The sequence below is a fragment of the Haematobia irritans genome, chromosome 1, assembly GCF_050003625.1.
Source record: "Haematobia irritans isolate KBUSLIRL chromosome 1, ASM5000362v1, whole genome shotgun sequence".
Lineage (NCBI taxonomy): Eukaryota > Metazoa > Arthropoda > Insecta > Diptera > Muscidae > Haematobia > Haematobia irritans.
This window is the reverse complement of record NC_134397.1, coordinates 107,686,353-107,711,088: the sequence shown is the minus strand read 5'-3', so window position 1 is coordinate 107,711,088 and position 24,736 is coordinate 107,686,353. Positions and strand designations below refer to the sequence as shown.

Here is a 24,736-nt window from a genome sequence, read left to right as displayed (position 1 = left end):
AGCTCACTATCTGTCAAAGAATACACAATCGTGGCATTTCTAGACATCGAAGGGGCGTTTAATAACGCCCATCCGAGCTCGATATTAAATGGACTGACAACTCTGAATTTTGATCCAGGTATACTTAGGCTGTTAGACGAACTTCTAAGGAAGAGCCGCATTTCAGCCACACTAGGACAAGCAAACATACAAAGGTATGTGAACAGAGGCACTCCTCAAGGAGGAGTTCTATCACCTCTTCTTTGGAATGTTGCTATAAACGAACTTCTGGTTTCCCTAGAAAAAGAAAGGATACAAGTGGTGGCATACGCAGATGATGTGGCGCTAGCAGTCTGGGGAAAATTCCCATCAACAGTTAGAGATATTATACAGAGAGCCCTCCGGATGACTGAGAAATGGGCGAAAGATAATGGTCTTGGGGTAAATCCTGCAAAGACAGAACTAGTCATGTACTGCAAAGATCGCAAAACTCCCACGGTTAGGCCCATTTCCTTAGGGGGTATTGAAATTCCCTTTAGGGAGTGTGCAAAATACCTTGGCGTTATTTTGGACAGGAAGCTGAACGTTAAGCTTAATATTGAAGAAAGGGCGAGGAAAGCAACGGTAGCTTTATACTCGTGCAAAAAGGCAATAGGAAAAAAGTGGGGACTAAAACCAAAAATTGTACATTGGCTATACACGGCAGTGGTTAGACCTATAATGCTATATGGTGTTGTAGTCTGGTGGCCGGCACTTCACCAGCCGACAAGTTTAGACAAAGTTCAGCGTATGGCGTGCTTGTGTATCTCAGGTGCATTCAGCAAGACAGGAACAAACTCCCTTATTGTCATACTGCATCTATTGCCTTTAGACATTTTGGCCAAACAGTCAGCTGCAACAACGGCAGTGCGGTTGCGCGAGCTATCGCTGTGGTCGGTAAAAAAGTTACGGTCACAGTTCGGTCCTCAAAATAATGCCACATGTGCCTAAAGTAGTGGATTACACTTTGGCGAGTCCACTTTTCGACAAAAAGTTTGAGACTCTAATTCCCAACAGTGAGGCGTGGTGTACACGGACCCCGGGGAATAAAAGATATATAGATTTCTACACTGATGGCTCCAAATTGGATGGCCAAGTGGGTTTCGGAGTATATTCTAAAGATCTGGAACTTCGAATAGCGAAAAGATTACCTGATCACTGTAGTGTTTTTCAGGCTGAAATATTAGCAATAAGAGAAGTGGTGAATTGGGTGAGAAGTAATGCTCCAAGCAATATTGGCATTAATATATACTCAGACAGTCAACCTGCAATAAAATCCTTGGACTCTGTATTCCTCAACTCGAAAACGGCCATCGACTACCGCAAATCTCTCAATGAGATGGCTGAGCAGCACAATATTCACCTAATATGGGTGCCTGGCCACAGGAACATACCAGGGAACTGCGAAGCAGATGAGCTAGCAAGGCTAAGAACTACCTTACATATTCCAGGGGAACTAGAATCCGTTTGTGTGCCTCTGGCTACCTGCAAGCTCTTACTGCGTGAGAAGGCTGTCATGATGGCAAATGTTCGATGGGAGAATTGTAAGGGTTGTAACGACACCAAGCAAATATGGCCCCATTTAAACTTAAACCGCACACTAGATATTCTAATGTTCTCGAGACGCCAGATATCACTCCTGATATCTGCTATAACGGGTCGCTGCCTGATAGGCGATTTTGCAAAAACTATTGGTGCGAAGTATAATGACTATTGTATGAACTGTCATGATGCGGAGGAAAAGGAATCAATAAAACATCTATTGTGTGAGTGCCCTGCATTTTGTGTAAGGCGTAAGCAAATTTTAGGGGCATATAGCTTCAGATTACTGGCGGACCTGGAAAACGTTAACTTAAGCAGTCTGCTAATGTTTTTGGAACAATCTGGTTGGTTCAACAGAAGAAAATAATCGAGAAGGTTCAACGGTTAAAACTAGAAGTGCCCATATATAATAGGTACTTTTAGTTAATGTGGTATCGCAATGGACTGAATAGTCTAAGTGAGCCTGAATCTTAATCGGGCTGCCACTTTAACCTAACCTAACCTAACCTACCTGAGCAATAGGTAATTTTGTTGTGTTAAATGGTGCCCGATCCAATCCACTATCTCTAACTGCTGGTGTGCCTCAGGAGTCCGTGTTAGGACTATATATGAATGACCTTAATCGAGCAATAGGCTCAGGAGTATGTAGGACATTCATGTTTGCGGATGATGTCTTCTGCCAACTCTTTGACTGTTTAATACGACAAAGGCGAAGATATATTTTTGGATATAATGAAAGCCATAACATACACGGCCTTTGCCAGATGTGGCAAAGACTGAGTGTTCAATATAAACACTGCATGCCGTCTTGGTCCATCCACTTCATCCAAACGGCCAACCTTCCAATCAGCTGTTGGAAGATCTGGATTGCATCGTTTCAGTCTATTTAAAATAGATTCAGGGTCAGAAGGGTTTGCAGGTATCCAGGCATGTGCTCTAGGTCTAGCCGGTATGTCTTTCTTCTCGACTAACTTTAGAGCAGCTCCTTCCCAAACTTCACCAATTAGTATCAGAGCAGCTTTAAAACATTCTATAGACCTCTTGTCCTCAAATGCGGCTAGCTTAAATCGTCCTTGATACCAACCAGCCTCTTGGTGTCGAGGATCTGGGCCGGGAAACTTTTCCAGCACCTGTGAGTAGACGACAGACAGAGCATTCTCAATTTCCCCCCATTTTTGCTTTGGAACCATACAGTCCAATGCTCCTTTATTAATGATAGCCATCACAAGGCTATCTTTAGCAACAGAGGCAAACGATCTTTGATCCCTTTTGGAGGATGGCAGCTCATCCGGCGATCGTTCCCTTTTTCCAGTCTCAAGAATTCCTTGAGCCCATTTTAAGGAATCGCTTTGTTTAGCCGACAGCGTGCTTGGGTCGACTGATCCTAACTTCTTTAGGATAAACAAAGCATTTCTGCGTTCCTTGAATCTCTTCCGTGAGGGATTACCTCCTTTTGATGTCGTTACCTTAGAAAAAGTTCGACTTTTCAGAGTGTCGCCACCTGTCGACCCGTCTACAGGTCGACTAATTGGGCCTAACTCTTGGTCATTGTCCAGATTTATAACTCCAGTCGATACCCGTCCACTGGGCCCTGAAGTTAGCAACCCAGTGGATGACTTGGAATTTCGCTGCATGGTGGCTTAATATCCCACCACACTTGAAATTCGTAGTAGGTACCTATTACGATGAGTTTATCCGCTATTGAAAAACACGTCCGTTCCGTTCGACGGTTGAATAGAGAATTCTGGTGATGGTATTATTGTTTTATTATAAATGTCGATAATTTGATTAATACCATCGTCATCCGATAATTACAATTCGACATATGATGTATATGAATTCTGTTTACGTTATTGCAATTTTCTTGCTATGCACACTTCCTTAACATGACCTACCTTCTTACTTATGGAACATCAAAGTTTGTTTTTATCGATTTTACACTCGATAGTTCGATAGTGGGTACCTTTACCATATCGTAGACATAATTCTTCTATTCCCAAATCCTTGTAATTTTAGTGCTAAGTGGCGACGCCGGTCGTTTATTTTGATATCGATTACCACTCTTCTGATGATCGATTGCCGATTGCCGCATATGATGCACACCACTGGCTGTATTTGATATTTCATTGTTATTTATTTTCGCCGCTTCTAAAATGTTTGCTTTTTCCACTATTTGTCTGAAAGAGTCCTCCGGTTTTTGAAGCAACTATCCCCGTATTGTATTGTCGCGTAGACCTCTGATGAACTGTGCTCTTGAAAAAATATCTGCAACCGACTTCTGACACACACACAAAATTGTTGTTCTAGAAGTGAAATTAGTTCCTCATACATCATATCCGATACGGATTTTGGTGTGTAGTTGTCGCTTTGCGCACAGGTCATTGTTATCGAAAACTCCTTTTAATTGAAAATGAATTTCCAGGCGTTCTTTATAGGTTTTGGGTTGAACGGTGTTTGTGCTGGTTGTTGCTTGCTGTTGAGCCGAAGTCATAGATGTTATTGCTATTTATTATTTGATTTTGATAGATTTGAAATGCACTTGGTTATACGGTTTTATCCTCGTCGCCAATTGTTGTGGTTTTACCGCTCAGAATCCATTTATAAAATAATAGGGCTGTTTCCTTTTTGCACTAGATACAACATTTGTATGGGCTATCCAGAACATCGTTGCACTGGTGTTCTATCCAGAACATCTCATCAGTGGAAGTCGCGCCGATCTTGCCAGATTGTGTTTTGATAAAGTGACGCTTCGATTCATAATAGCACTTTATTGTGACTAATTTATCGAAAAACATGAAATTCAAAGTGGTATAGTGTCAAAAATAATCGCATCAGTAAATATTTATTACTAATTGGAGCATTTCACACATTAAAAATGCAAGATTTCACGTCTTTTCTGTGATTGTTTTTGAACAGCTGATGACAGTGTTGCATATTTTTGGAGATGTCCTGGATAAACGAGTACAGTAGGTAACGGATATAAGCACAACTCATATAAGAAAGTCATTAAAAACACCATACACTTTTTTCTTTTGAAAAATAATTGCCTATAAGGAAAAAACGCATATAAGAAACAAAAATTGTGTATTTTACTGAGTTTCTTATATCCGTTATCCACTGTACTCTGTTTTCTTTTAGTCCTTCACGGCTTAGGGTATCCAGTGCTAAAAGAAAACAGCCCTAATGATGAACACGTAATGTTATATTAAAACATAACTGCTATTTATTAAACAAAAAAAGACAATATGATCAATTACGCAACGACATTATCTGATTGGATATTAAACACATACTGTAACGATTTAAATATGGCTGCTATGTAAGGATGAAGTGATGACAGATTGAAACCTGTATAACAAATAGGGATTCAAATGTAGATGTGAAAGACACTACAGTTTTGATACACAGTCCATTTAGTTTATATCAAGCACTGTTCTGACTCTTAAGTCTTTTATAAGACACATTTTTAAGTTTCATAGCGATAATTATCAGTTAATGCAATAACAGCTTTGCGCCGTCCAGGCAATAGGTAAAATTTAAAACAAAAATATAAAATATAATATAATATTTTTTTCTAAAAAGAACTAAAAAACCTCGTAGGAATGAGAAAGATTTGAGGGAAGACTAGGCAATTAGCTAGGAAAGAAATTTGTTTTGAGTTAGTCTTTATGATTTTTTTTTACCTCGTGTAAAAAATCAACGCTTATCATAAAAAGTATATACTTTTCTTCCGTACAAATTTCCTTAGAGCGAAAAGCTAATGGGAAACGATATTTGTTGGTGTAAAATTTCGTTTGGGAGAAAAGAATTATTTTTTTTGCGTATATTTAAAAGATTACATCGAAATATTTATATAGAACCCGATATGGACGAATTTGTTTGAACTGTGTCGCCTGGAAATATTAACTTTTGTGTTACGTTAAAATTAAATTTATAACACTCTATATAAATGTTTTTGTAACACAGTTAAACATATTCTAAGTAAGTTGTTACATTTTCATTCTCCAAACCAATATACATATGTACTTAGACGACCAATGCAGATAAAATTTCCGATAAAAGGATGCTAAGTCTACTTAGAGGAACAACGCAAAAAGCTTTATTCATTCTAAAGTGGCTCTAAGTCAATTTCAGCAGTGATCTATTATCACTATTTGGAATTTCTACATTCTAAAAGAAATTCTACAATAAGTAAGACTTAAAAATTAATTTGTATCTTATACGGTTCTTGAGAAATTCTCCTTTATAAACTACATAATTTTAAATTATCTCGATATGCAGGTCGATCATACCTATGATCAAAACGGACATACATACCTATGATACAAACGGACAGTCTCTCTGTAGCCTTCATTGCGAAAGGAAGTGATTAAGCGAGTGCGTTCAAATATTTCGAAAAAATTACAGTTGTTTCACTGTTTTTCTTTTCTAAAAACAAAAAAAAACAAGTATGTACGGCCGCAAGTTCGGCCAGGCCGAATCTTATGTACCCACCACCATGGATTGCGTAGAAACTTCTACGAAAGACTATCATCCACAATCGAATTACTTGGGTTGTGGTATTTTAAAACTTCTTAACATCGTTTTCTAAATTGTGATTTAGTCCATACGTGGTATATATTAGACAAAAAAGTTATGTATAGTTAAGTCTACAAATAATTACGAATCGATATGGACTTTTTGTACGTAGAGAGCCAGAATTGAAATATGGGAGTCGCTTATATGGGGGCTATATACAATTATGAACTTGATATGGACCAGTTTTTGTGTGATTGGGGATCGATTTATCTGAGGGTCATATATAACTATAGAACGATATGGACCTAGTTAAGCATGGTTGTTAACGACCATATACTAGCACAATGTACCAAATTTCAACTCACTCGGATTATACGATTATGGACTGATATGGACCACTTTTGGCATGGTTGTTAAATATCATATACTACCACCATGTACCAAATTTCAAGCAGATCGGATGAATTTTGCTTCTCCAAAAGGCACCGGAGGTCAAATCTGGGGATCGGTTTATATGGGAGCTATATATAATTATGGACTGATAGGAACCAATTCCTGCATGGTTGTTGGATACCATATACTAACATCACATGCCAAATTCCAACCGAATGGAAAGAATTTTGCTCTTCCAAGGGGCTCTGGAGGTCAAATCTGGGGATCGGTTTATATGGGGCCTATATATAATTATGGACCGATATCGGCCAATTGTTGCATGGGAGTTTGAGGCCATATATTAACACCACGTACCAAATTTCAACTGAATCAGATGAATTTTGGTCTTCCAAGAGGTTCCGGAGGTCAAATCTGGTGATCGGTTTATATGGGGGCTATATATAATTATGAACCGATGTGGACCAATTTTTGCATGGTTGTTAGAGACCATATACTAACATCACGTACCAAATTTCAGCCGGATCGGATGAAATTTGCTTCTCTTAGAGGCCTCGCAAGCCAAATCGGGGGATCGGTTTATATGGGGGCTATATATAATTATGGACCGATGTGTACCAATTTTTGCATGGTTGTTAGAGACCATATACTAACACCATGTACCAAATTTCAGCCGGATCGGATGAAATTTGGTTCTCTTAGAGGCCTCGCAAGCCAAATTTTGGGGTCCGTTTATATGGGGGCTATACGTAAAAGTGGACCGATATGGCCCATTTGCAATACCATCCGACCTACATCAATAACAATTACTTGTGCCAAGTTTCAAGTCGATAGCTTGTTTCGTTCGGAATTTAGCGTGATTTCAACAGACGGACGGACGGACGGACGGACATGCTCAGATCGACTCAGAATTTCACCACGACCCAGAATATATATACTTTATGGGGTCTTAGAGCAATATTTCGATGTGTTACAAACGGAATGACAAAGTTAATATACCCCCATCCTATGGTGGTGGGTATAAAAACGTTAAATATTTATCCGTATGTTAACGCGATGGCAAGTCCTGCAGTGAATCTTCCAATATGTGCCCAATGCGGTTTAAATATAAACGATAAGCATATTGTTTGTGGAGATTGCAAATCTCATTTTCATTTCTCTCCCTGTTGTTCGCTGCAACAATCGTCGTATGAACTCAGTGAAAAAGCGGCATGGAAATGTCATAAATGCAGAGAAAGAAAAAACTCAAATACTGCATATGAAGTGGTAATATCTACATCAGAACAAAGTAGTAAACAAAAACAAAAACGAAATGAAGAAGATTACAGTGACGTTCAATTTGTTGAAGATTCAACAAAACGTTTTAAAAGCCTCTCTCCACAACCAAAACTCTGCGTTTCTTACACCAAACCAAAAACAAATAAATGGGGAGAACGATCCAATGCAAATAACGGTGCAAAATCTAGCCAGCATCACCACTCAACTTGCATCAATAAATGTACAATTACAAAACCAACAAGAGACACAAACACAAATAAACAAAAACCTTTTCAACTTAAACAGCCAAGTCTCTGAGCTCCAAATGCAAAACAAAGAAAAAGAGAAAAAAATAAATGAAATGGAAATAACAATAAACAAATTGGAAAAAAACTTATAAGAAAGAACTGAAATAAACAACATCAAAAATGAGAATATAAGCGTGGATGAAATAATAGATAAAATTGCAAACAAATTAGATATGGACATAAATGAGAACGACATAGAGAACGCGTACATAATAAAAGGAAAAAATAAAGCCATAGTTGAATTTTGCTCTCTTCGCAAAAAGAGAGAATTGATGAGTAAGACAAACAAACGAAGAATTGACGCGACCGACATAAATGAAGAGAAAAATGATGAGAACAACAAATACTTATACATTAATGATCAACTAACCACGTACAAACGCCGTTTGTTGTGGTTAGCTAAGAAAAAGGCAAAGGAGTCTAAGTGGAAATTTATAGGGTTCGCGAAGGTGATATTTTTGGTCGTAAAATGGAGAATGAAAGTATTCTGAAAATAAATGGTGAAGCAGGTATAGAACTTATTTGTTAACGTATAATATAATACAATAAATAAATATTACAACGAAACATCAATTTTACGCATACAAATTTAAACTATAGGTGCGAGAAAATAGACTCGAAAAAAATAAAATTAAAATAAAATACATCATCGATCTTTGCATATTGCAAAGACATCAGAAAAAACGTGTAAAATAAAGCAAACATGGAAAATAATTGTAAATTATTATCAAGCTTCAATGAAATTAATGTTGAGGCCCTAACTGTATTATATTTAAACATTCGTTCTTTAAGAAAGAACTTCAGCATCTTCAAGTGAAATGAAATGAAAACGCTAGCTTTTTCGCGGTCAGTTTTAGCCCATGTATTTTACATGGTTCGAATTGGTTGGTTGAGAGTTTTTGGCCGGTTTAGTTTTTTTGTGGCTTTCCATAGGGAATAATTGGTTTTACTGCTGTAACTCAGATTTGTTATGAACTGGGAAAACTTCAGATTGTTGGTTTTCTTAATTTCTTTCCTCAATTTTTTTGTCAAATCATTCAATAACTTTTTGTCATGAGGAGATCTGTTTACTTGCCATTTCTTTCGTTATTTCCTTTTTTGTTTCACCAGGTTTCTTATGTACAAGGGATACGAGTGACATGAAATCGGTTTTTGTTAAGTCGGTGTACCAACAAGCATTTTGAATTACAGTTGTGAGGTTATGAGTTTCATTTTCAAGATCATCTGGAGTTTCGATTGGTGAATACGAATTTATGCCTTTATTAACAAGAATTTTAAATAATCCGCTGTCTGTGTCTGACCTTATTAATTGTGGCTTTTCAACGTTAAGGCCGGTACTCTGTTCGGTTTTCGCGTTGAAACTCCATACAAAACCAAAAAATGCGAAAAATTAGCGAAATTTTTTCCATTTGTGATACTTTGTTTTTTCGTGTTGAAAAACTGACGTTTATAGCACGGCGCCATTTGCAATGTGAATTAAGAAATAATTTATTTATTAAAAACTATTTGTGCGGGTTTATAAATCAAACACGGACCATATTTTTGTTCCGAAACTATACAAAGGATCAAAGGAATCAATTGCCCAAGGAAAAATAAAATGTTATTTTGTAAAAACAAGCAACAACCACCAACTTAATCCAAAATCGCTCCCTGTAAAATAGCGCTCCAAGCTACCTAAAAAAACGCCGCTTTCTATGTGCGAAATAATGGTTTCCATAAAAATGTTTCGCAAGAATGAACATAGTACCGGCCTTTAGCCGTTATTCTGTTTGTATACGTTAAGTAAATTGGCGAGTGATCTGAGTTTATTTCAAACCCCTCCTCAACCTTCATTTGGTTTTGAGAAATGTACTTTGTTATAAAAAAGTCTATACCCTGCCATAATTTTTTGAATTTGGGGGCGCTTCTGAGAATCCCCACTACGTCGAAAACAATCATATACGACATCAAAAACTCGTTGGAAAAGCGCCGTCACTATTGAGAAGTTGTAGAAGTTACTACGAAAAAGTTTCTCATCAGTGCAATTATTAGGTGCCTATTTAGATCAATTTCGAAGGACGCCAATAAGAACCCTTGCAAACTATCAGAAAAAGTGAATTTTAAGGTAATTGTAGAAGAATCATTGTGGTCAAGTAAAACACGATTGTGTAGATGTTTATTGATTTGATTAAACATTTATAATTTCTTATAAATATAACATTTTTCGGTTTATCTCATCACATTTAACATAATTTTTTGCATTAAAAAAAGAATGATGTTGAGTTTTAAGTAGCAAGTTACATATTGCAGCGTCTATCAGCCAGTTTGTTTATTTTCGATGGAGACAGCGTGCCTGGAAAAATATTTGAAAAACGATCACTTTATTCTATTTGGAAAGTCGAAAATTGTTCACCATATACCTTTCACAATTTTAAGCGTACTATCTATATTTTCATAATTTTATTTTCGTTTTTATTTAAATAAAATATAACAAGCTGGTTGCGCTTGGCGTTTCACAAAAAATAAAATGGCTCTTCTAACAGTAGTGATGGCAAAATACTTTCATGTACATTTTGTACTTTTTGATATGCTTCCCCCATCACAGTTCGCTATGGTTGTGGTGACATTTACGAGTCTGTGGTAGCGATGAGGATGAAATGGAACTTTGAAATGCTGGCAGGGTAAGATCAGGGCTTTTTCTTAAGTCTGTTGGCCAATATGTAGGTAAGCCAGTAGATATTACTTTGCATCCACACTGTTTTACTTCTTTTATTAGTTCTCTTCCTTTCGTTGTGGTCTTGTCTTGACGGACTATATAATGATGTGATTGTTAGGTATTCGTTATTTTCCATAACGGTGACAGTTGTAGGCTGAAATTGTTCGTTCCTCCCAATGATTTATTTTGTCTTTAATAATAATTACACTGCCTCCTCTGGCTTTATTATTCGGGTGTATGGTGTGATATATTTTGTAATTTTCAAATGAAATATACGACTCTCTTGTAAAGTGGGTCTCGCTTATGAAACAGATGCCAATGTTTTTGGACTGTAGGATATATAGCAGATCAGTTTTGTGCTTTAGAAGACCATTTGCATTCCATAGCATAATTCGTACTTCTGATTTCGAGCGGTTCCTTTTGGTTTGAATTTAGTCTTATTGAAAGCAATAATAATTTTGTATCCCTTTGACTTGGATCGCATGTGTGAGACAAACTGTTTGCCATGACCCTAATTGGTCTATGCTGTTTGTCTTCGTAGGTATACCATGTGATTTGTGAATCATTAAGTGATTTTGTAGCATTTCGGTAGTCCTCGACTTCCATAGTATTTATCTTGTACGACTTATTGTTTAGTAGCTTAATCGTAAAATCATTTTTAAAATTTTTTTAACAAGATTGTGTAGCTCATTGTAAAGTTTCAAAAGAAACTATAATCGGCGGTGGCATGTTTAGTTGTGCATTTCTTTCTCTCTTGTTTACGCATTTCTTCCGCTTGCTTGGATGTGAATGGTTCTGTTGATAGTTTAAAGCCTTTGTTCCTGTTTGCCTTTTTGTGTCTCTGGACGATCCAGTCCGTTTCACGATTGAGTTCTTGCTCGTCAGTGACGTACTCACCATTCATCGTTTTATCAGCTGATGTGTCATCACCCGTTTGTAGTTGGTTTTGTGTTTCCACTATTTCTTCAGAATTCAGATTGATTTCCTCTATGAGCGAATTGTTTTCATTTTTCAATTTATTATTTTCCTGGAGAAGGTTAGAACATAAACTTCGAGTTCATTGATTCTTTGAATTAAATTTACATTTTTTGCTTCCAATTCATTAACGCGGTTGACCCTAAACTCTGATATTGGTGTGTCTTGGCGAGAGTTTTGGAAACTCATTGTTTGTTTGTTCTTAATGGGTTGTTTCTACTATCTGTTCCTACTGGGTTATTTGTAACCAGCTGGTTGGCCTACTAACCAACCGCTGGATAAAGTAGACGATCCGGTAGCACTAACAAATGTTCTGAACGAATAGAACAGATGTATTTGTTTACTTATTTTTTTACTCTCTCTATCACCAGCAGTATTTTTTGTTTGTAATATTTTTATAGCAAAGTATTTAAGTGTTTTTGTGCCCAAAAAATTAAACAATTTTAATGGAATATTATCGGTTACACTGCCCGACCCGTTCGTAGCCGACACGCAATAGTTGACCATAACACGGTAGTATTTGTGTGAAACCAAATAACACACTTTTAATTGATCTATATCTTTCTATTGATTCTATACTTTCGACCGAACGTAATGAAACAACACTGTCCTATCGCGGCAAAGTGAAAATTGCGTTGACAAAACATTTAGTATAAACTCATATAAAGTAAATAAACTGCCAAAAAGTGAGAATTGGGCTGATATCATGAATGATAGAAGGTGTGAAGATAGTTTTTTTTTGTAGAGTTTGTAATGCTTGAGGTCATGTTGTAATAAAACAAAATAAAATCTTAGTTCTTTTTATAGCGTTTTATTTTTATTTTCTTTCCAATATTTCGAACACCATCGTTGTCCGTCTTCAGGGAAATTCACTTTAACAAAAGAAGAAAATTTAACACAAATTAACCAAACAAAAAGACAATTTTATTTTAAAATATTACAAAAATTAATATAAAATTTACATTTTGAACTGGTGGTCTTGTTTTGACTTGCTCGCCACTACGTTTGAGTTTACACTAAAAACTATTTCTTTTTACTGTATTTTTTAACAATATTTCTATATATATGCGACCAGTGGTCCGTGTCAGTCTTATAATTTATTCTTTTTTCTGCCGGTATATTTATAATATGCAGCATTTCTAACATATATCTTCTTTTATAATTGTTTTCCTGGGCTAAAATATCTACATCTTTCAGATTAGGTTGATGCCCCGTTGTTGTGCAATGAGCTGATAGCGCCGTCTTCTGTTCCAATGGTTTATCTCTTGCTTTTTGATCCGATTTATGCCCAGAGAGTCTAGTTTTTAATTTTGTTTTTGTAGTGCCGACATATACCTTCTGGCATATGTCAGACTTGTCCCCATTACTTGTGATCTTGTACACCACATTCGATTTATCGTGGCTATTAATTTCAATCCTTTGTATATCTTAAGTTCTTTTTCAACCGTACTTTTATTTTTGTTTCCTGTTGCTCTTCTTATTAAGCCCGAAATTGTATTGTTTGGGAAATCGTTCATCCTTAGTATGGTATGTATTTTCTTTTCGTTTTCTTTTTGGAAATAACACTATAAAAAACTACGATTTTATTTTGTTTTATTACAACATGACAACAACTACAAGATTTATAAAATTAGTGAACAAATTTAATGAAATTTATAAAAAATCAGAACAAGAAAAATGCATGCCAAGAAAGAGAAATGATCTTCCATGGCTTAACAAAACTATTTTGAATTATGGTAGGTTAGGTTAAGGTTAGGTTAAAGTGGCATTGTGATACCACATTAACTAAAAGTACCTATTACATATGGGCACTTCTAGTTTTAATTATGGAATTGAATATTGAATTATGGTAAAATCAGAGACAAATTATATCAAAAATACAGAAAAAGTAAAAAATAATAAAACGAAAGAAAATGAATATAAACTATTTAACAACAAACTGAATAAAATAATAAACCAAGCGAAAAATGAATACTTGAAAAATGTATTTATAAATAATCGTGCGAATATAAGGGTATCATTGGTAAAAAAATAATAACCTCGATCTTGAAATTAAGAACAATTTTAAAAATGAAAACATCAAAACCGTAACTGAAAAATTTGCTTGCAAATTCAAGGAAAATGTTGACAATATCTTGCACGATTGTAACATAAAAACATTTCTCCATAGAAAAGTTCGAACAACAAATTCAATGTTTCGAAAAAGCGGATGATATGGAAATCCTGAATATATTAAAATAATTGAATATTAATAAAGGAGCTGGAGTTGAAGGTATAAGGCCAAAAGATTTAAAAAATAATGCGGAGCAGTTAACACCAATAATCTCATCGTTCATAAATGCAAGCATGCAGGAATGTAAAATACCCGAATTACTGAAAAAGAAACATTAGTATGTTACAACCAATATTCAAGAAAGGAACAAAAACAGATTATAATAACTATCGACCAATCTCGATACCACCGGTGATAGAGAAAGTTCTGGAGGAAATTGTGGCGAGGAGGTTGAACAATTTTCTTAAAAAATACATCATAAGTGAAAATCAAAATGGCTTCCAAAAAGGAAAGAACATTAACAAGCTATTGGGACATTGCACCAACCATTTAAATCAAAACCTGGAGCAACGCAATCACTGTTTGTCTTTGTTCATTGACTTTAGTAAAGCATTTGATACCCTTTCTCATGCAAAACTCATATGTACTCTTGAGAGATATGGAATTCGAGGTGTGTTTGCTATGGTTCAAAAACTACCTACAATTTAGAACTTTCAAAGTTAAAATCGATGGAAATGTTAGCCAAGAAATGCCTGTAGGTTAGGTTAGGTTAAAGTGGCAGTCCGATTAAGATTCAGGCTCACTTAGACTATTCAGTCCATTGTGATACCACATTAAGTAAAAGTACCTATTACATATGGGCACTTCTAGTTTTACCGCTGAACCTTCTTGATTATTTTTCTTTGTTGAACCAACCAGATTGTTCCAAAAACATTAGCAGACTGCTTAAGTTAACGTTTTCCAGATCCGCCAGTAATCTGAAGCTATATGCTCCTAAAAGTTGCTTGCGCTTTACACAAAATGCAGGACACTCACACAAGAGGTGTTTAATTGATTCTTTTTCCTTCGCATCATGACAGCTCATACAATAGTCATTATACTTCGCGCCAATAGTTTTGCAAAATCGCCTATCAGGCAGCGACTCGTTATAGCAGATATCAGGAGTGATATCTGACGTCTCGAGAACATTAGCATATCTACTGTGCGGTTTAAGTTGAAATGGGGCCATATTTGCTTGGTGTCGTTACAACCCTTGCAATTCTCCCATCGAACATTTGCCATCATAACAGCCTTCTCACGCAGCATGAGCTTGCAGGTAGCTAGGGGCATACCAACAAATTCTAGTTCCCCTGGAATATGTAAGGTAGTCCCTAGCCTTGCCAACTCATCCGCTTCGCAGTTCCCCGGTATGTTCCTATGGCCAGGCACCCATATTAGGTGAATATTGTACTGCTCAGCCATCTCATTGAGAGATTTACGGCAGTCGATGGCCGTTTTCGAGTTGAGGAACACAGAGTCCAAGGATTTTATTGCAGGTTGACTGTCTGAGTATATATTAATGCCCACATATTTTGGAACATTACTTCTCAGCCAATTCGCCACCTCTTATTGCTAATATTTCAGCCTGAAAAACACTACAGTGATTAGGTAATCTTTTCGCTATTCGAAGTTCCAGATCATTAGAATATACTCCGAACCCCACTTGTCCATTCAATTTGGAGCCATCAGTGTAGAAATCTATATATTCTTTATTCCCCGGGGTCTGTGTGCACCACGCCTCACTGTTGGGGATTAGAATATCAAACGAAAAGTGGACTCGCCAAAGTGCAATCCACTACGTTAGGCACATCTGGCATTATTTTGAGGACAGAACTGTGACCGTAACCTTTTTCCGACCACAGCGATAGTTCGCGCAACCGCACAGCCGTTGTTGCAGCTGACTGTTTGGCCAAAATGTCTAAAGGCAATAGATGCAGCATGACATTAAGGGAATTTGTTCCTGTCTTGCTGAATGCGCCTGGAATACACAAACACGCCATACGCTGAACTTTATCTAAACAAGTCGGTTTCTGAAGTGCCGGCCACCAGACTACAACACCATATAGCATTATAGGTCTAACCACTGCCGTGTATAGCCAATGCACAATTTTTGGTTTTAGTCCCTACTTTTTTCCTATTGCCTTTTTGCACGAGTACAAAGCTACAGTTGCCTTTCTCGCCCTTTCTTCAATATTAAGCTTAAAGTTCATCTTCCTGTCCAAAATAACGCCAAGGTATTTTGCACAATCACCAAAGGGAATTTCAATACCCCCTAAGGAAATAGGCCTAACCGTGGGAGTTTTGCGATCTTTGCAGTACATGACTAATTCTGTCTTTGCAGAATTTACCCCAAGACCATTGTCTTTCGCCCATTTCTCAGTCATCCGGATGGCCCTCTGAATAATATCTCCGATTGTGGATGGGAATTTTCCCCTGACTGCCAGAGCCACATCATCTGCGTATGCCACCACTTTTATCCTTTCTTTTTCTAGAGCAACCAGAAGGCCATTTATAGCAACATTCCAAAGAAGAGGTGATAGAACTCCTCCTTGGGGAGTGCCTCTGTTCACATACCTTTGTATGTTTGCTTGTCCTAGTGTGGCTGAAGTACGTATCTTCATTAGCAGTTCGTCTAACAGCCTGAGTATACATGGATCAACATTCAGAGTTGTCAGTCCATTTAATATCGAGCTCGGATGGACATTATTGAACGCCCCTTCGATGTCTAGAAACGCCACGATTGTGTATTCTTTGACAAATAGTGAGCTTTCAATAAAGCTGACTAGTTCATGTAGTGCGGTCTCAGTAGACCTGCCCTTCGGGTATGCATGCTGTCGTTTCGAGAATAAACTTGAATCGATGCTAGTTCTAAGATAAATATCTATCATCCTCTCCAGAGTCTTAAGTAGGAATGAGGATAAGCTGATTGGTCGGAAATCCTTCGCCCTCGAGTGAGAGGCTTTTCCCGCTTTAGGTATGAAAACGACTTTTGTTTCCCTCCACTTTCCTGGGATATATGATAAGTTGATACATCCTTTATATATCACCGACAACCAGGGGATAATTTTGTCAGTTACAGCTTGTAACTTCGCCGGAGTAATTCCACCAGGTCCGGGGGATTTGAATGGTCCAAAGCTATTTAGCGCCCATCTTATTCTAGTTTCCGATACAATTTCCTCGACAGGTAACGACCGCTGAGCAACTGTGGCACCGCCAGTGCATTGTTGAACCGTCTGATTTCCAGGAAAATGTGTGTCCAATAGTACCTCCAGCGTCTCCTCACTGGACGTTGTCCAATTGCCCTCCGATGTTTTAATGAAACCTGGAGCGGAGTTGGTGGATGCTAGAACCTCCCGTAGTCTGGAAGCCTCGGACGTATTCTCAATACTGCTGCAGTAATCATTCCAAGAGTTATGCTGAGTCTTTCTCAGTTCTCGCTTGTATCCTCTCAGATTCTTCTTGTAAGCGTCCCAGCCCTCAGGGGCTCTGGTGGACTTTGCCTTGTTAAAGAGCTTGCTGCAGGATTTCCTCATATTACTTAATTCCGTAGACCACCATGGTGGACGATGTTTCCCCCTTGGCTTTCCTCTAAGGCATGCAGCTTTCAGTGAGATGTTGAAGGCCTTAGTAATTTGCTCCACTGCGTGTTCGATATCTTGCACATTTCTCATATTTGTCTGTTATTTCCGGTATCATCATATTGAACGATTCCCTATACCTATTCCAGTCAGCTTTCCTAACATTTGGCGGAAATATGGTCTTGGTGATATGAACATCAAATTTGAAACTGATGTAGCGATGATCTGAGAAGCTGTGTTCACTTAAAACCTGCCACTCAGATGTCATTTCATTCAGTTCTTGCGAGGCCAAGGTGATGTCCAAAACCTCTTGCCTGTTTTTAGTGACAAAGGTTGGGGCATCTCCCTTGTTGCAAACTACCAGATTAGTACGCAAAATAAACTCTATTAGCGACTCTCCCCTTGCATTAGTATCACTACTTCCCCATATACTATGATGTGCATTCGCATCGCATCCCATAATGAGTTTCGTCTTTGTTTTCAGTGACTCCTCCACTAAGGTCTTAACGGCATATGGAGGCATCTCCCTGTCATGTCCCATGTAGACCGAAGATACCCAATATTTGCATTTGGCTATTTCTAAACTGGCAACGACAGTGTCTGTATTGCACATTGAAGGAAGCAGAAACAAGTTGAGCTCGTTTTAGCAATTATACAGGCTCGATTTACATCATTACCAGTATAGAAATGCCTGTAACGAGTGGTGTACCACAAGGGTCAAAACTCGGTCCCTTATTATACCTTATATACGCAAAGAAGATGACATTAATTTAAAAAAAAGTAAATTTGCGTATGCTGATGATACGGCTATTTTAGTTGTGCACACAAATCTTGAACAAGCACAATTAATAATGCAATCAGAGCTCAACATATTAGCTAGATGGTGTCACGACAATGATCTAATAATCAACACTGAGAAGACTAAAATGCTTCATATCAGACTTCCCAGCATACCACAATCGAACATTACGGTTAAATTCCACAACACTGAATGCCTTCATAATAACATAACCTCAAATAATAATAATGATTGTAAAGAGACTGTCGAAGTAGTGGACACAATTAAATATCTAGGCGTTATAGTGGACCAGCATATGACGTGGAAGACTCAAATTCTAACTTTAAATAGTAAACTTCGGAAGGCGGCATACGTTTTCTTTCATCTCAACAACTGTCTGCAAATGTTGCTAAGCAGGCGTACTTTGCGCTTGTTGAATCCCAATTACGTCATGGTATAACAGCATTCGGAGCAGTACAATATGGCAAAATCTTACAACAAACGCAGAATAGAATTATAAGGATTTTAATGAAGAACAAACACAACTAAGGTGAAAACAGACAACAAGGAATCAATATTCAGAGCTTTGCCAAACAAACCAACTTTATGAATTTGAAAAACCTATACAAGGCGACAATTTTGAACGAATTTTGTAAAGATAAATTACTGATTCCGATACAACATGCATATAATACCAGAAGAAGAGAAGCGGGAAAATTTCATGTACCAGGATTTAGAAAGAATGGAATGCCATTAGAGATTGTCGAGATACGGAACGTTTTCAGAAGAAAGAAGAAAATAAAAGAGTACCTAATATCAATGCAATGAAGGAATATAATTCCGAATTCATATACTTTTTTTATTTTAATTTATATAAAAAATACAAGAAAAAACTAGTATATCTAAATATCATATTTGTTAAATAATTTATCTAATAGTGGTATACAATAATTTATTCAATAATCCCTGCATACAAGTTTTTAGACTTCGCGGGGCTGAATTAATTTTTGTTGAATCTTATTTCGTTTGAATTAAAAAAACTCACACACACAATTACACGGACTCCCACATAGTGACTATTAGAACCGGATTTGAAAAAATACAATAGGGTACGCTTCATATGATGTTCCTTTTCAGGATTTGTTGATTTCAGATCGTTGTTGTTATTTTACAAGATAAAACACAAACTCTACTTTTTCTAGTCAACTTGTTCGCTTACAATTATTTAAGATTATTTGACACTGATATTCAGTTAGGATTGTAATATTCGTTAGAGTAGTACATTGTAATTCGCTAAATTGGCTTTTTAAAGGCTTTGAATTGCTCATTGCTCAAATAAAAAGAAATAAATAAATAAAATTCGTGTTGCTGCATTACTTTACTGCAGTAACAAAAATGATATATAATATAAAGAGATTTGTAGTTATATGAAGAGATGATGCATAGCTGACAGAGATATATAGAAAAAGTTTATTCGTCCGATCGCAAACATGTATAGTCAGGCGTCTATATATTTTTATTTGGGGTGTTCTTTTTAATGACTAAAGTTTTAGGAACGATTCTCTCACAATTTGTCAAAAGCAAATTTATGAAACTCGCATTCATTCTTGTTACAAAATGTACTTTGAATAAAATGCCGTATACCCATCTCACATTTTTTTTCTCTTTTTTTGAACTCCTATACAATTCCGATACCGTCCGTTCGAATTGAAATTTATGGTAGATAGATGTTGAGATTAACCAACTTTTTATTCCTGTCTACCATTCTTCGTCATCTTATTTCATGTGACAGAACTATTGTTCAAATTCGACCAAATTCCGAATGCAATCCAAGTAGGGACTCGATTTTACAAAAACAATGGAAATTTTAGGTTAAAATTATTTATGAATACTTACCACCCTTTCTCTTTCCAAAGTATATACTGCTACTGTTTTATCAAAGGAACCTGATGCCAATCTTCTCCCATCACAGCTCCAACCAACAGAGTGAACCTATTAAAAAAATGTATTGTATTATATTGGTCTTCCGATTCAATTTATACCTTGGATGTGTGCGCCTTCTGTTCCCTTATTTTGCTATGTGTCTTGAAGTAGTTCCTCATTTCTTCTTCCACCACAGTATTTGTTCGACCCATTGCTATACCATAAACAATAACTAAAAAAAATAATTAGTAATTACACTAAAATTGTACATTTGTATGTATTTTCATCTCCTAAATTCATCCTTTTTCACTATCTCGAGTTAGAAATGTTCGATTATATCGTTATTGGTAATTCAACACAAGGTATTCAGGAGACAAACAATGTACAATAGGATTTGTAATAAGTGGTTCAAAATATATCGATGCAAATAGGGTACAGTCTGAAAAATATGTGCTTATAACCTTATTTTTACAAATTTGGATTTATACCCAACTTTTAGCGATTTCCTCTTTTTTAATAATGGACTATGTTAGTTATCAACATAGCAATATCAAACAATTAAGAAAAGTTGTATTCCTTTTATCACTTTATAAAATGTTACAAGATAATATGATGTATTACAAATTATTTTTTATTACATGGTGTTAATTGTAAACCATTTAATTTTTTTTAAATTTTTATAATAAAATACTTTTATTTACCTTTAATGTATACAATTAAATGCGCACTGTATCTTAAACTTGGCCGAATTCTATGAAATCAAGTTTATATACTATATCATTCTAATATATATTATTATGTTTATATACAGTATATATTACTTTACCAAGTTTTATTAATGGTTTACACAAAAACACCAAGCCGGACAAAAAAAATGAACGCTTCACACAAAAAATAGATGCCACTAAAGCCGGCCAAGAAAAATTAACGCCTTAAAAAAAAATAGGTGGACCAGGGATGCCAATTTTTATCATTAAGAGCTATGTCCAAATTCCCAATAAACACAGGATGAGCGTTTTTCAAATGCAACACCTTTTCAGTTTGAGGGTAAATTTCATTTTCAACATAAATTCAACTTGACTTGAAACAGCTCATCTTCAATACATCTTCAAATTGTTTGCGAATTACAACCAATTTGGCAAAATGTTGACGAAAGCTTTGAAAATGTGTTGAAGATAATTGGAGAAAACTTTTACAAAATACTACCCTGAAATACAACGAAAAAACCACATGGTTTTCAATACTACTTTGGACAACAAAGTTCGTGGAAGAAATACAAAAATGTGGAAATTTTTTAATAATCAATTGAAATTGCTTATACCCTGCCAACATTTTTTGAATTTGGGGACTCTTTTGAGAATCCCCACTACGTCGAAAACAATCATATACGACATCAAAAACTCGTCGGAAAAGCGCCGTCACTACCCTGCCAGCATTTCAAAGTTCCATTTCAACCTCATCGTTACCACAGACTCGTAAATGTCACTTCAACCATCATGAAAAGGTACATCAAAAAGTACATGCAAGTAATTTGCCATCCCTACTGTTAAAAAAGCCAATTTTTTTTTGTGAAACGCCAAGCGCAACCAGCTTGTTATATTTTAATTAAATAAAAACGAAAATAAAGTTCTGAAAACATAGATTATACGCTTAAAATTGTGAAAGGTATATTGGTGAACAATTTGGTGATTTTCCAAATGGAATAAAGTGATTGTTTTTCAGATATTTTACAGACACGCCGCCTCCATGGAATAAAAACACTGGTTGATAGACGCAGCAACATGTAACTCGCTACTTGTAACTCAACATCATCATTTATGCCAAAAATTATGTTAAATGTAATGTGATAGTGGTATAAATGTTATATTTTTAAGAATTTGTAAATGTTTAATCAAATTAATAAATATCTAAACAAACGTGTTTTACTCGACCACAATGATTCTTTTACAACTATCTTAAAATGCACTTTTTCTGATTGTTTGGAGGGTCCCTTATTGGCGTCGTTCTAAATTGATCTATAAAGGCACCTAATAATTGCACTCATGGGAAACATTTTTGTAGTAACTTGGCGTGGTACAACTTCTCAATAGTGACGGCGCTTTTCCGACGAGTTTTTGATGTCGTATATGATTGTTTTCGACGTAGTGGGGATTCTCAAAAGAGTCCCCAAATTGAAAAAATGTTGGCAGGGCTATTGAGAAGTTGTACCACGCCAAGTTACTACAAAAATGTTTCGCATGAGTGCAATTATTAGGTGCCTTTATAGATCAATTTAGAACGACGCCAATAAGGGACCCTCCAAACAATCAGAAAAAGTGCATTTTAAGATAGTTGTAAAAGAATCATTGTGGTCGAGTAAAACACGTTTGTTTAGATATTTATTAATTTGATTAAACATTTACAAATTCTTAAAAATATAACATTTATACCACTATCACATTACATTTAACATAATTTTTGGCATTAATGATGATGTTGAGTTACAAGTAGCGAGTTACATGTTGCTGCGTCTATCAACCAGTGTTTTTATTCCATGGAGGCAGCGTGTCTGTAAAATATCTGAAAAACAATCACTTTATTCCATTTGGAAAATCACCAAATTGTTCACCAATATACCTTTCACGATTTTAAGCGTATAATCTATGTTTTCAGAACTTTATTTTCGTTTTTATTTAATTAAAATATAACAAGCTGGTTGCGCTTGGCGTTTCACAAAAAAAATGGTTTTTTTAACAGTAGGGATGGCAAATTACTTGCATGTACTTTTTGATGTACCTTTTCATGATGGTTGAAGTGACATTTACGAGTCTGTGGTAACGATGAGGTTGAAATGGAACTTTGAAATGCTGGCAGGGTAATAATTGGTAAGTAAAACTAAAACACGAAATGAAAACTTTAAGGAAGTCACTAAACTCAAATCTCTTTGCAGACAACTAAAATATTTGGATGCTGATTCTTGGACACTTATCGAGAGAAAGTTTCCAAAAATCAAAGTACAACCAAAAAAACTTGGTATTTATGCTTTTCCATATCAACAACTACTGGATGATAATTCGCATCACATCGACAGTTTAATTTACATCGCAACATCGGTTTAATTTGTTATTTTGTGAATTGAAATTGCTGGAAATTTATTCCAATTATCTGGTCATCAAGTTCCTGAAAATTGCCAGTATTTTAATAACAACAATTTTGTAACACCAACGTTCTTGAGGAAATCACGAAGTACGTGGTCAGTTGGAAGAAATACAAATTGGTAAGTCAAAATAAAAAGTGAAATGAAAACATAATGGAAATCACAAAACTCGATTGTTTTGCAGAAAACTAAAATCATTGGATGGTATATTCTTGGAAGATGTTGGCCGATGAAAAACCGATGAAGGAAACAACAAAGAAAAGTTTTCAGAAAACTTACAAAGTGCAACCAATTAAAACAAAGTGCAACAATTCCTATATCAAGAACTTCTGGATGAAAATATGCATTTTACATCAATTTACATCCCGTCATCAGTTTGATATTTTGTGATTTCCTCTTGCTGGAATCTATTCTAACACACAAGCCAGCAAGTTCCCCGATAGTAATTATTTCAAATTGCCAGCATATTAAAAAATAGTTATTTGACACCAACATTGTATTGTATTGTATAATATTCATAGTTTTATTCATTAATACGTTTAATAAGATAATTACATTTTGATTGGTATTATATTATTATTTTTATATATTATTAATGTTATTTTTAAGATTATTATATTTGTTAACGAAAAAAAATAATAAAATTTACAAAATCCCTAGATATTTAGTATTGACTTTCAGTTAGAACTAGGATTGACTTTCATACAAATTGTGGTTTGAAAGTATTCGCAACAATGCTAATTTTTTATTTTTCTCACATTGAAAACTGTTTGAGAAATTATTGAGTAGCGATACATTTCAATTTGAGGATTACAATTGAGAAATTATTGCTATTGTGTTGAATTTTACTGTTGAGGGTAATGTCTGTTTTTTGTTGAGAACGCGATTTTCTCAACAATTTCTCAACTTGAACATTACCCTAATCCTTTGAAAAAATGTTTGAAAAATTATTGAATTTTAGTATTTTTCAAACGTTTGTGTTTATTGGGAATAAACACAGGATGAGCGTCAAATGCAACAGCTTTTCTGTTAAAGGCCGGTATGCACCTCTAGCGAAATTTTCAGTAGCAAAAATTTATTTAAGTCTACAACAAAAAACAGGGCTGTGTACATAAATTTTAAACCAGCTAATAGCTTTTAAAAATTGTTAATATATGTTCCAAATAGTCCTCAAATAAATTGTTTATTATTTACAGACCTTTTAAAATTTTTACGCATCCAATGATTGTAAGGCCTTAAGGCCGGTATGCACCTCTAGCGAAAAATTTCATTCCCATAAGAAATGCATTGCTATTTATGCTAACAAAATTTTCGGTAGCCTTCAATTTCGTAAGCTGGTAGGCACCTCTAATGAAAATAACAGGGTTGTCAAAAGCATATTTTGGCAGCAAACATTTAATTTATTACAATCATTGTGTGCGTAAAAGTTTTAAAAGGTCTGTAAATAATAAATAATTTATTTGAGGAATATTTGGAACATATATTAACAATTTTTAAAAGCGATTAGCTGGTTTACAATTTGTGTA

The 24,736-nt window shown here is 35.7% G+C and overlaps 1 protein-coding gene and 1 long non-coding RNA gene across 5 annotated transcripts in view; one reads left to right on the top strand and one right to left on the bottom strand.

The window, feature by feature from the left end:
- The window catches only part of tex (THO complex 3 homolog tex), a 28,993-nt gene extending 7,993 nt beyond the window's left edge, over positions 1 to 21,000 (bottom strand). Inside the window, exons 1-4 of one of the 4 annotated variants that reach the window (XM_075291372.1) lie at positions 20,901 to 20,965; positions 20,776 to 20,825; positions 20,194 to 20,306; positions 20,048 to 20,143 (exon numbers count right to left, since the gene is read on the bottom strand). In XM_075291372.1, coding sequence (XP_075147487.1) covers positions 20,048 to 20,143; positions 20,194 to 20,286 — 189 coding nt within the window. In that variant the 5' untranslated portion in view covers positions 20,287 to 20,306; positions 20,776 to 20,825; positions 20,901 to 20,965. Of the gene's footprint in view, positions 1 to 20,047; positions 20,144 to 20,193; positions 20,307 to 20,567; positions 20,593 to 20,775 lie in introns of those variants that run through there. The other 3 variants (XM_075291373.1, XM_075291371.1, XM_075291374.1) reach the window with 3 other exon arrangements.
- On the top strand, positions 20,884 to 23,871 carry LOC142221621 (uncharacterized). Its single transcript, XR_012718153.1, has 4 exons — positions 20,884 to 21,739; positions 21,797 to 22,938; positions 23,004 to 23,330; positions 23,395 to 23,871. It is a non-coding gene; the product is annotated as an uncharacterized LOC142221621 (long non-coding RNA).
- The last annotated feature ends 865 nt before the right edge of the window (positions 23,872 to 24,736 follow it).